The following is an 11310-nucleotide window of genomic DNA, read 5'->3' as shown; positions in this document are numbered from 1 at the left end:
CCGGGGCAAAGACCCACGGGGCGTGGCGGCGGCGGGGGCCCTTCCTCGTCGAGCATGGCGGACGGCGGCCGGATCTCCCCTCCTCGAGCATGGCGGACGCGCGGATGGGATGGGCGGCGGCGGCCTGCGCTGCGCCCCCTTTTCCCGCCGGCTCTCCCCTGGTGGATCGGCCGGCGCGGTTGGGATGGGCGGCGGCGGCCTGCCTGCGCTCCCTCCTCCCATCGGCTCTCCGCAGCACTCCGGCAGGGGCTGGTGGTGGGCGGCGGCCAGGCCCATGGCCTGCGCCAATTTCCCCCCGTCTCTCGCCGGTGAGTGGAGGCGATCGCGGGCTTCACCCGCGACACGGGGTCGCCCGGGGCAGCATCCTTGGGAACGACGGTGGAGGTGGCCCTTTTCTTCGCCGGAGAGGGTCGGCTTGCGGTTGGTGGTGGTGGATCTATCGATCTATCACCGCGTTCCGGCGGCGAGATGGAGATGCATGGAAGCCGGCGACGAAATCGTCGGTGGAGGGTTGGAGTGGCCAGCTCGGGATGGTCGCCGACGTGGGGGTCCGACCTGAATAAAGGCGGTGGTTCTAGGGTCTCTCTTGCGTGAAGAGGAAGACCTACCGGAGGCCTGGACTCGTGATCTAGCCGGAGTGTTGAGTTCCGGAAGGCTCCGCCGGCGTATGTAACAGTGCTTTTTGCCTGGAGTTTGCTGGATCGGTGGTATTCGGTCGTGCGCATCCATGCTTTTATTCCGACCGATTGGTTCTGGAGGGAGCGGCGCGAAGCTCTTTTTCTGTGTTGACATCAAGTGACTATGGATCCATGATGAAAGTCGGAAGAAGAGAAGTTCATGAAGGCCGGAGGGGAGGACTAGCTAAGGGAGGTTCAAGTCTCCGCGCTGTTGAGGGACTTGCTTGGTGTTCCGGGCTTCACAACAGCGGTATGAAAGTGGGGGTGACAACACAGGTGAAATTCAGAGTCCTACCTTTCAGGGTGAAAACCCAAGGTCTGGCCTTAACTGGTTGTGCCTGGCAATGACCTTGTTGGAGGCATTGTTTTGAGAGCGGGGACTATCTTCAGGGTGAAAACCTAAGATCGTTGATCAGGCGGCGACGGTGTTAGAGCACTGTTCCCTTCTTGGAGGCGTCGTTTTTGGAGAGTCTGTATTTCAGGTGTTGTCTTGGCGGTGGATGTATTGTTGTTGTTAGGCCCGAGATACTGTAGCGGGACTTTTGTTTCTTAGTTTTCTTTTTCTTTTTTTTGGGTGTGTGCATCCGTAGTGCCATTAGGGTGGTGCGTTGTTGCAGAGGCTGGGTGTAATTGGTATCTTTTTGATATTAATATATTCCCTTTATAAAAAAAAGGACTGGAGTTGCTAGGGACAAATGATCAAAATGAACGGCTAGAGGATATAGGGCAAAGCAATTTAGATAACTTGGTTAATCATGGATTTTTTAAACAATGTACTAATAAATATGACAATACTATTTATGTTATTCATGATCTGCTACATGAGTTGGCAGTAAATGTTTCATCATACGAATGCCTTAGTATAAACGAATCTAATGTAAAGTCCATACAAATTCCTGTGTCCGTACGTCACTTATCGATCACCGTAGGTAACCGAGTTCTGGAGGATAGAAAGGCCTTTGACTATTTTAAGGTGAACTTGAGTGCACTAGATAAAAAACTGAAAGATGAAAACTTACGTACATTAATGATATTTGGACTCCATGAAAGTTTTATCAAGACTTTCCATTTTGTGTTTAGGAAAGCAAAATCCCTTCGTGTTGTTCTCCTGCGTGAAACATCCTATAGTATGGAGGATGTACTGCAAAACTTTACAGAACTTCTTCATCTTCGCTACTTAAGAGTTAACTAGGAAAAATGCCCGTGCGTTGCACCGGGACCATGAAAAATAGTGTTGCCACAAAAGACAAGTAATTTTATTGAATATTTTAGATCCTAGAAAATCTCAGTATTCAAAATCATTTTCTGGTTAACAAACAAAGTGAATTTCTCAAATTAGAGTAAACATCATTCCGGACTTCTTCTGCATAGGTTGTGTTTGCCAACTAAGGGTGCCTGAGCCAGGTGGCGGTCATCCTCAATCGGCTCTATGGGTAGCAAAATTTCCCCAATCACCCCATTTAAAGGTGCATAGCCTCTATGTTATGAGGAGAAGACACCTTATGTTTTTACCTATTTTGTACCTGCTGAAATCAATCAAAATATTGGAGGACAAACTCTGCATGGTTTCTTCAAGCGATTTGTCAATAGATGGTGCGCTTAAATAATGGAACCATAACTGAACGTGCTCTTCTAATAAGTTCATCAAATTTGTAATTTGCACGTGCCATGTAATCGATCTGGTGTATATAAAAGAGTTAAATTTGCACATTGGTATGCCATCCTACATGAGCTGCAAAATCCAACCAGATGCATTACATAAGCAGCTAGATTGGCAAATCTTGGGGTTTGGCTTTTCCTGATGAATCTTGGGATTGCATATTTTCTTAGAGTAAAATCTTGGGATGGTAAATATTGACTATAATTTTATATATCCTGATGAATGCATCGTAGATCCGGTACATACCTGATGAGGCGACGGTTCTCACGAGGCCGCGTGCTTAGCCTCCTATGAGGCAGCCGGTGGTATAGAATCCCGGGCTTTCCGTCGGTGCTACTTGTCATCGGCGGTTACGACCCGCTGCACAATTGCTTGAGGCGGTACTGCACCTGAGCAGCCTAAAAGGGAAGGCTTTCGTCCATCTGTGACGGTGGGGCTACCAGAAGTCCAGAACTCGCCGCCGTCATCCAACTTCATCGCTGACGACACTCACGTTGGTAGTCTTGTGCGGCAGCTGCATTGACGCCAATCATCTGGACGCCTACAGCATTGGTGAGTCCGGCTGATCGAACCCTATGGATTATAGCCCCACGAGGATCTTGGATGTGCGCTCCAGTGCGTCGTGCACATGGCCGTGGTGATCGAGCCTCTTCTATAAATCATCTAGCTCCCGGTCGTCTTTGTCATGATCGGAGGTAGCTTCATCCTATTATGCCTTGAAGCCTGGTTCTACCCTTCTGCGATGAGATCCGTTGCCTGCAGTTGCATCATGCGACATGTCCCCGTCCATCCTTAGGTCCTTCCTGAGATGCGATCGGTTGCCTGCGTGCTAGCTGATGCGTCCAGATGCAGTTTTTCCTCCCGGTTGCAGTCAAATATAACAATCATGCATGCAGCATAATATGGCCACGCAGGAGCGGCTCAGCCCGCCCGTGTTGGTGTCGGTCCGGAGCGGATAAACGCATGCACAAACTCGATCCGGTTGCGCAGCAGCGCCATCTCGTCGCCGGCTTGGAGGGGCACCTCGGCCTGCGTTCTTCGCTTCTTCATTGATGGTCGTGATCCCATGTTGGTTAATCTATCATTCTCGATGTCTCGTTGTGCTCACCTATATATGGAACAAAGCGGTGATAGTTTGGGATGTCCCCGCTACGGCGCTACGGAAGCCATCGACAATACTTGACGACAGCGAGAACGAGATGAGCAAGATTTTCGAGAACTATCGGAGGGAACCAGCTGTCATAGCCTTTACCGCCACCGATGTTCTAACGCCGAGAGTTTCCGTCGATGTCGTCTCGCCAAGAGTTTCCGCATAAGACGTCTCGCCGAAGGTGGTCTAGACTTGAGACCTTATTAATGATATCAATTTTCCTAGCAATATCTCAAGATTTTACCACTTGCGCGTGTTACATTCAGAATACCTCCATGACCCCCCTAGTTTACTCAGAGATATGAGCAACCTTGTGAAACTGCGTCACTTTCGTGTCCGCAATTATCTGTTTCACTCTAGCATTTCTGAGGTGGGAAAAATAAAAACATTACAGGAGTTAAAGAGGTTTGAGGTCAAAAGAGAAACATATGGATTCGAATTAGAGCAAGGCATTTGCTCCAATACAACCCCCTCCCCCAAACTCAGTTTGGGTTCAAACACAAAGACGGTTCAGATCGCTCGATACCCCTTCATAATTAGGGTCACGATGGTCTTTTAGTAAACTAAATGGGTATACGTAGCCCTGTACAAAACCCGTATGACCCAATTTATTTGTACAAATATGTAGCATACATGTAGGTACGGTTGGGTACGGTGTACGTACGCCGTTGAACTCATCGGCGGAGACTTTGTCGGGCGGTGGCGGTCGAGACCGGCAGGCGGGAGGCACGGCAAGGCAGTGGCATGCCGTCCACGGGGCACTGCAAGCGGTGCTAGCCAGCACGAGCCTCGACAGGGATTCTCTGGTATCTCGGACGGACAGTCTGGCCACGTTCTAGCCGGTCAGTTCGACGCGTTAGAGAAGAAGGAGCGCAGTGTCGGATGTCCGGCGGCTTGTCCGGCGGCTTGTCCAGCGGCGGTGGTCGTGATAGCTAGCGGCGTCGGACCTGATCGGCAACAAGAGCTCAGCTAGTTAAGGACGTTCATATCGTGGACTCGTGGAGCTTTTTATGGAGATCGTGTATGACAGCGTGCCGAATCCGTGATTCTTCCCTAGCTAGCTTATCACCTCCCTAGCCCCTTTTCTCTGTTTCTCTAGACATTTAATCAAGAGGAATCAGGTGCCGTGATTACTTTGGCGTTTTTGGTAGCACCTCATCTCACTTTGTTTAGAGAAGGCCTCGCCTAATTATGCCCTGATGAGTGATCATCGCTTTGTGCGCTCGAGCGACGGATAGTCCGGGCACGTTCTAGCCCGCCAGTCCGACGCGTCAAAGAAGAAGGAGCACAGTGTCGGACATGTCCGACGGCTTGTCCGGCGGTGGCGGTCGTGATCGCTAGCGGCGGTGGACATGATCGCTAGCGGCGCCGTCGGACGTGATCGGCAACGAGAGCTGAGCTAGTTGAGGACGTTCATATCATGGTCTCGTGGAGCTTTTGATGGAGATCGTGTATGCTCCATCTATACGGTATATCCACATATGAGTATACCGGCTTTGGATTTGGGCTTTGGAGGGCCGACGGTTAATTAATTAATTAATTTCACTAATTACCTAAAAGCCCAAACTAAGTTTGGGGGAGGGGGTTGTACTGGAGCAAGCCTCTTAGAGCAATTAGGGAAGCTGCTAGAGCTCAGGGGATCATTGGAAATTCGTAATCTTGAAAGGGTACAATCAAGCAAGGAAGCAGCTGAAGCGAAATTAGAGCACATAAACCACTTACATAGTTTACAATTGGATTGGAATATTGACAGATCTGATAAGAACCCTATACTGGACGAGGCTGTCCTAGAAAGTCTTAAGCCGCATAGTAATCTTCGGGAACTAGGCATTAGATGGCATGGAGGTGCCACCCTCCCGACATGGCTAGGCACGGAACTCTCCGTTGAAAATTTGGAATCACTTAGTTTGGAAAGTGTAGCTTGGAACTTACTTCCACTTCCAGGGAAGCAGTGCATGGTTAAGGACCATAGTGCAGAGTGTCCAGGGTGTGTCCTAGGCCAAGGCTTTAAGAATCTGAAGACCCTCGAATTGGATAGCATACCTGGATTTAAAATATGGCATGGAAATGGCTCTCGTGATTATCTATCTCATCTGGAAGAACTCACTGTTCGTAACTGCTCTGAACTAACGAAGTTGCCATTCGGAAACTCTGCTAGTTGCTATCAATCTGAAGAAGAGGAGACCATGGCCTGCTTTCCCAAATTGAAGATTATCTCAATCACTCGTTGTCCGAAACTGTTGTCATTGCCTCCTATTCCTTGGAGTCGCACTCTGTGCCGTGCTTCAGTTCAGAAAATCGTCTCAGATCCTTATAGTTTGAGCTTTCACTCAAATTATTTTGTAAATGAACTAACTAGCCTGGACATTGGTGGAAATGGTGCTTCAGATAGTGCATTATGGAATGCGTTGTCTTTCAGTAATCTAACTCATTTACAATACCTGAGTATCCTTAGATGCCCTCCTATGCAGCTAGATCACCTCCAGCTGCTAACATCTCTTAAGATTCTTTCCATAACTGATTCGGGTCATGTATTGTGCCCTGCCGAAAGTGAGAGCAATGTCCGATACCAGTTCCCCCTTGAACACGTCGTCATTGAAAACTGTGGGGCTGATGGGAAAGAACTGACAGAGCTTCTCTCTTATTGCCCGAACCTATCAAAGCTGAGACTACGGGAATGTGAGAAGGTAACCGAGTTGGGTGTGGCGGGAGCGCGGTCTTCAAGTACTTTATTAGCTTCTGCAAGCAGCGTGGATCAAGAAGAAGTTACACATCAGCATCCACAGACAGGAAACCGAATGCCCGGAGTTCTTTGAGCCTTCGAAGCTCGCGCAAGATGATCTCCACCGTTTCTCCACGCTGCAGGAGCTCGAAACGGATGAAGTCCAAGGTGTCCTTGCCGCGCCGATCTGTCACCTACTCTCTGCCTCCCTCACCAATTTAGTCCTTCGTTGTTTGAAAACTGAGTCCCTAACAAAGGACCAAGAGGAGGCCCTTCAGACTCTCACTGCCTCCAGGAGCTACATATTCTTGATTGTCAGAAGCTGCAGTCCCTCCCTGCAGGGCTAAGTGGGCTTTCCAAGCTCAAGATATTGGAAATCTACTACTGTCCAGGTATCCGGTCGCTGCCCAAGGATGGACTGCCGAGCTCACTTGTGGAGCTAGATATTAGTTATGGCAACAACGGGATTTTCACAAGGCAGTGCCGCAAGCTCCAAGGAACGATTCCAGTAATCAAGATCTCCAAGGTAACAGGAAACTTCCATCTCTACACCCCTCCCCAATTTTAGCCCTTGTGTTTTGATCTAATTGCTTCAACCTGCTATACAGGACTCCATCGATTACCTATACAATCTTTTTCGATAAAGACCTATACAGTCATAGAAGGTTCTGAGGTACGTGCTGACTTCTTTCATTCATAGCATTGATATAGGAATTGTGTAGTAGAAATATTTCTTATTTAATTCATAGGGACATATCCTATAGGAGTAGTGTAAATTCTATAGAATTAAAACATTAGATCATACCTTATGAAAAAATTATTTTGACACAATCAAACACAATTTATCTTCCTATAGAATTTAACTAGATATGATATTCCAATCCTATATTATTTCTATTTCTATAATTTTTTATCCTATGAATCAAAGGAGCCCGAGTCTTGATAGACCCTGAGTTCGAGCACATGGTTCCATTGATTGAACCTTACGCAGATGAGGAAGAATAGAAGTGATTTTTCTCTAGCATTTATGTTGAGTACAAAGTACTCCCTTCATCTAAAAATATATTGACTATAATTTTTAGTCAAATTTTGACTTTGTACTATGTCCGTCTCATTCCATTGAGTCCGAATTTTCATGACCTTTTATTGAATCAACTAATAACTGTTGCTAAACATAAATGATGATTTGAGACCAAGGTGTATGCCAGCAGTCACCTAACCTCGGTCTTGCCTCCTTCAAAAAAAGAAAAAAACTTTGGGCATCCCGATCGATTGAGATGGAGTGCTGTGCTATAAAGTGGTATGGATTATACCCAACTATGGATAATTAAGTTGTTAATATAATATGGCTGCTGCTAATCTACATGTATATGAGTATTTGAGCTAATGTGTGTATAAATTTAAGGGTACTGAACCATACCAATTACGATTGAGTTTGAATTACCCTATTGTATATTGTTTAAAATATTTTATAAGTATTGGAGACGTCGTTTTTTTTAAACAGTCTCAAATAATATACTACTGGAGATGACCAAAAATAATAGCCATCTCAGGATGTCAAAGTATTGGAGACAGTCTAGAATGGAAGACGTCTGAGGGTGCCTACTTATTGCCGACGGGCGGGAATAAGAGCCATCCTAGGGTAGAAAATATTAGAGACGGTTACTATTCTTGTCGGTCTGAGGGTGTAGTTCTTACAGCCAGAATGAAAAACCGGCTCAAGGTAGCTTGATCTTAGAGACCGAGGGCTTGAACCGGAATCGGAAACCGGCTGAGAACTATGTTGGATAACCGACTCTAAGTGCAGGTTCCGTACTAGTGACACTAGGTCGGCTCAGAAATTTAATCCCACATGGATCATGTATATGTTATTATTCGCCATTATCATTTTTCAAACAATTTTCTCCGGTCTATATTAGTTATCGGTGATAAAGTATAAAGTTGACTTCACGGAAACATATTGGGAGCAAAGTTTAAAATAGCTCGCTATGCTTGGCAATAATTTTTAAGCGCTAAGGAAGCTATAGCGGAGCTAAACCATTTAGCGTTTTATAAAGGAATTGTGTAGGATTTGGATCTCATAGGAAATTTTTCTATACAAATTGTTTGATTCATAGAACACATCCTATAGAAATCTTGTAGTGTAAATCTTAGGGAAAAAAATGTTAAATCATACCTTATGAATTTTTTTTTTGCTATAATCAAACATATTTCATCTTCCGTTAGAATTCAAATTGACTTGAGATTCCAATCCTATATTTTTTCTATCCTATTAATAATCAAAGGATTATATCGATCCTGTGCCAAGCAAAACTCGAGCGATCGTTTGTGGGGTTTAGTAGTGGTCATGCATACTCCACACACACCATGGAAATATCAGCTAATAGCCTTCCAAGGAAATATCCGATGTTGAAAACCAGCTGTCACGGTGACCCAATCAGTTATTTGACCAATTTCCCCAAACCCGCCCCGGCTCCGTTCTTTCAGGAAGAGAGAAGGCGCGGCGGCTCCGTTCCAGCATGAACGCCGACGACCACCGTGGGGCCTTACGGACGCCGATCTTAGCGGACGATGAGGTACGTACAAGCAAAGCTGTACTCCTACTAACTGTCAACGCGCACGCTTGCGCGCCGGCCTGTGCCGATCCGATCGAGGAGGCTTCTCCGTCGTCTCCCGGACGGCCAGAGCAACGCCCGATTCCGGGGCGGCTTCACTTCACGAGTACCGAGCGAGCGGCGTGCTTCCTTGCAACCTGGAGCCTGCTCAAGAAAAGGGGATCGATTTCGTCCTTCCTGGAGTAGTTTCTTAAGCTTTTGTTTCATGTGGTAGGCATCTGGTTCAAATCGGGTCCTTGAAGCTCAAGAGGCGCGCAAGGCCGGTCACAGCTCTAACAAGGCGCTGAAACTCATCCTGGGTGAGTGAGTCTCTTGAATGGCATCTGTTCCTCGATCGCAGAAAGAAAATAAAATAAAAATGCATCAGCTTCTTGCAGCAGTTCCAAATTTAGCGAGTAGGACACCACGACTTTGCTACAGTAGAGTAATTCGATTTTGTTTTACCTGTTTATGAATCCTTACACCAGCCATATAGAAACTGAATTACTAGCAAACAGTCATCACACCAGCCAACTCGATCGTCTTGCTGTGCCAGCCCTGCAGTTCCTGGAGGTCACTGCATTCTACGGGATCTACCTGAGCTTGATCGTGTATCTTCAGGAGGTTTTCCATGGCCACAGCGCTTCCAACGTGGCGTGCGTGAATTATTGGGTGGGAGTGAGCTACCACATGCCCGTGTTGGGCGCCGCCATCGCCGACTCCTTCTGGGGAAAATACAAGACGGTGATGATCGGCCTCTCGGTTTCTGTCGTCGTAAGTGATCCTCTCTGAACGGCACACTCTCCACCGGCACTCTGGCACTTTGCTTGCTTGTCTGACGACGACTCGAAATTAACAGGGAATGGCCATGGTCACCGCATCAGCGGCCCTGCCGTCTCTGAGCCCTCCACCGTGCGTGCAGAACGCGATCTGCGCACCGGCCACTCTCAGCCAGAAGCTGGTCTTCTTTTCTGGGTTATACCTGTGCGGCGTGGGGATCGGCGCGTCCAAGGCGGTAGTCATCTCGTTCGCGGCGGAGCAGTACGACGACGAGGACGACGGCGCCGGCAAGAAGGGGCCGGGACGGGGCGCCAAGGCGTCCTACTTCAGCTGGTACTACGCGGTGGCGAACATGGGCATGATGACTGCGGGGACACTGCTGGTCTGGGTCGAGGCCAAGGTGAACTGGGGGCTCGGCTACGGCATCTGCACGTCGTTCGTCGCGGTCGCCGTCGTCATCCTCGCCGCGACGGCGCCCATGTACCGGATCTCGCCTCCCGCTGGCAGCCCGTGGAAAGGCGTGTTCCAAGTGCTCTACGCGTTCTCTCGCAAGGTAAAACTGAAAGTGCCTGATGATGCCACCGCACTGTACGAGGGGGAGGAGGATGCCAAGGATCCGTTGGTGCGTCCTCTACACGAACGACTGCAGCACAGCGACCAGTTCAGGTAGATTCTGTGCCGAATTGGAGTAATCTACTAGTGGCTTTAATCAGAATTTCAGACTAACACGCCGTACGTGGTTTCCGTGCGTCAGGTTCTTGGACAAGGCTGCCATTATCACGGACGAGGATCTGAATGAGGACGGAGACCGGCCATGGAGGCTGTGCCCGATGACGCAGGTCGAGGAGCTCAAGACCTTGCTGAAGCTGATCCCGATATGGCTCACCTCAGCCGTCTACTTCGTCGCCAACACGCAGGCGCAGACCACGTTCGTGCAGCAGGGCACCAGGACGGACACCCGGATACCGGCCCCGTCGCTGACAGCAGTCGAGACGGCGCTCGTCGCCGCCTGCGTCGCTCTCTACAACAGGACCTCGCGCCGCCTCACGCCGCTGCGGCTAATGGGGCTGGGGCACGCCACGGCGGCCGTCGCGGTGGGCGTGGCCGCGTGGGCCGAGTCGCGCAGGCTGCGGATGGCCGGGGATCATGAGCGTATGGGCATAGCGTGGCTGCTGCCGCAGTACGTGGTGATGGCGATCTCGGACGCGTCGCTCTCGGTAGGGCAGCTGGAGTTCTTCTACGACCAGTCGCCGGAGACGATGAAAGGCGCGTCCACGGCGTTCTACTTCGTGTCGGTCTCGATCGGTAATCTGATCAACTCGCAGCTGGTGACGCTGATCGCGTCCGTCACCGCGGCGGGAGGCAGGACGGGCTGGTTTCCACCGGAAATGGATGATGGGCATCTGGATTACTACTTCGTCCTCGTTGTCGTCGTTACAGTTGTGAATTTTGCTGTTTTTGTTGCACTTGCCAAGAACTACACGCCCAAAAGGGTTAGATAATTGGTTGATTCATCCTCCCCTCTCTTTGTAAACTGCGCATGCTGTAAAAATGAGTGGGTCTGTAGCTGGTGCTTATACTGATCAGAATGTCATCAGTTTTGTAATTTTGTAGTAACGATCCTACTTTGTTGATGGATTAACCATAGTATATCAGATAGAAACAACAAAGATGCCTAGAAATTCTAAAATTTACATCTAACACTTTTTGAGTATTCATCTCAGTTT

General features: G+C 48.7%; 3 protein-coding genes across 4 annotated transcripts; all 3 read left to right on the top strand.

Moving 5' to 3' along the window:
• Positions 1-109: 109 nt before the first annotated feature.
• On the top strand, positions 110-1869 carry LOC139835829 (uncharacterized). Its single transcript, XM_071825699.1, has 2 exons — positions 110-248; positions 1352-1869. Exons 1-2 carry the CDS (start codon positions 110-112, stop codon positions 1867-1869), a joined length of 657 nt encoding a protein of 218 aa, XP_071681800.1.
• A 1919-nt stretch (positions 1870-3788) lies between these two features.
• LOC139835828 (uncharacterized) lies at positions 3789-6853 on the top strand. Its single transcript, XM_071825698.1, has 4 exons — positions 3789-3936; positions 5096-6174; positions 6529-6735; positions 6818-6853. Exons 1-4 carry the CDS (start codon positions 3789-3791, stop codon positions 6851-6853), a joined length of 1470 nt encoding a protein of 489 aa, XP_071681799.1.
• Positions 6854-8628: 1775 nt separating this feature from the next.
• Positions 8629-11097, top strand: LOC127336377 (protein NRT1/ PTR FAMILY 8.5). 2 transcript variants are annotated; one of them, XM_051363183.2, is made up of 5 exons: positions 8629-8785; positions 9039-9123; positions 9360-9577; positions 9663-10249; positions 10338-11097. In XM_051363183.2, the coding sequence occupies exons 1-5, from the start codon at positions 8729-8731 to the stop codon at positions 11083-11085; spliced, it is 1695 nt and encodes a 564-aa protein (XP_051219143.1). In that variant the 5' UTR covers positions 8629-8728; the 3' UTR covers positions 11086-11097. The 2 variants fall into 2 exon arrangements, with proteins under 2 accessions (XP_051219143.1, XP_051219144.1); XM_051363184.1 differs by having other exon boundaries at positions 8767-8785; positions 9425-9577.
• Positions 11098-11310: the final 213 nt, after the last annotated feature.

Source organism: Lolium perenne, chromosome 2 (assembly GCF_019359855.2).
Source record: "Lolium perenne isolate Kyuss_39 chromosome 2, Kyuss_2.0, whole genome shotgun sequence".
Taxonomy (NCBI): domain Eukaryota; kingdom Viridiplantae; phylum Streptophyta; class Magnoliopsida; order Poales; family Poaceae; genus Lolium; species Lolium perenne.
Note: the sequence above shows the minus strand (reverse complement) of the source record. Positions and strands in the feature narration are given on the sequence as shown.

Bases quoted from the DNA above. Each gene is read 5' to 3' on its own strand.
- LOC139835829 (XM_071825699.1), top strand. From the start codon at position 110: ATGGGCGGCGGCGGCCTGCGCTGCGCCCCCTTTTCCCGCCGGCTCTCC. The intron at 249-1,351 runs GCTGGTGGTGGG...TATAAAAAAAAG, and splicing joins TCCGCAGCACTCCGGCAGGG to GACTGGAGTTGCTAGGGACA.
- LOC139835828 (XM_071825698.1), top strand. From the start codon at position 3,789: ATGAGCAACCTTGTGAAACTGCGTCACTTTCGTGTCCGCAATTATCTG. The intron at 3,937-5,095 runs GCATTTGCTCCA...CAAGCCTCTTAG, and splicing joins TGGATTCGAATTAGAGCAAG to AGCAATTAGGGAAGCTGCTA. The intron at 6,736-6,817 runs GTAACAGGAAAC...CCTGCTATACAG, and splicing joins CAGTAATCAAGATCTCCAAG to GACTCCATCGATTACCTATA.
- LOC127336377 (XM_051363183.2), top strand. From the start codon at position 8,729: ATGAACGCCGACGACCACCGTGGGGCCTTACGGACGCCGATCTTAGCG. The intron at 9,578-9,662 runs GTAAGTGATCCT...CGAAATTAACAG, and splicing joins GCCTCTCGGTTTCTGTCGTC to GGAATGGCCATGGTCACCGC. The intron at 10,250-10,337 runs GTAGATTCTGTG...TCCGTGCGTCAG, and splicing joins CAGCACAGCGACCAGTTCAG to GTTCTTGGACAAGGCTGCCA.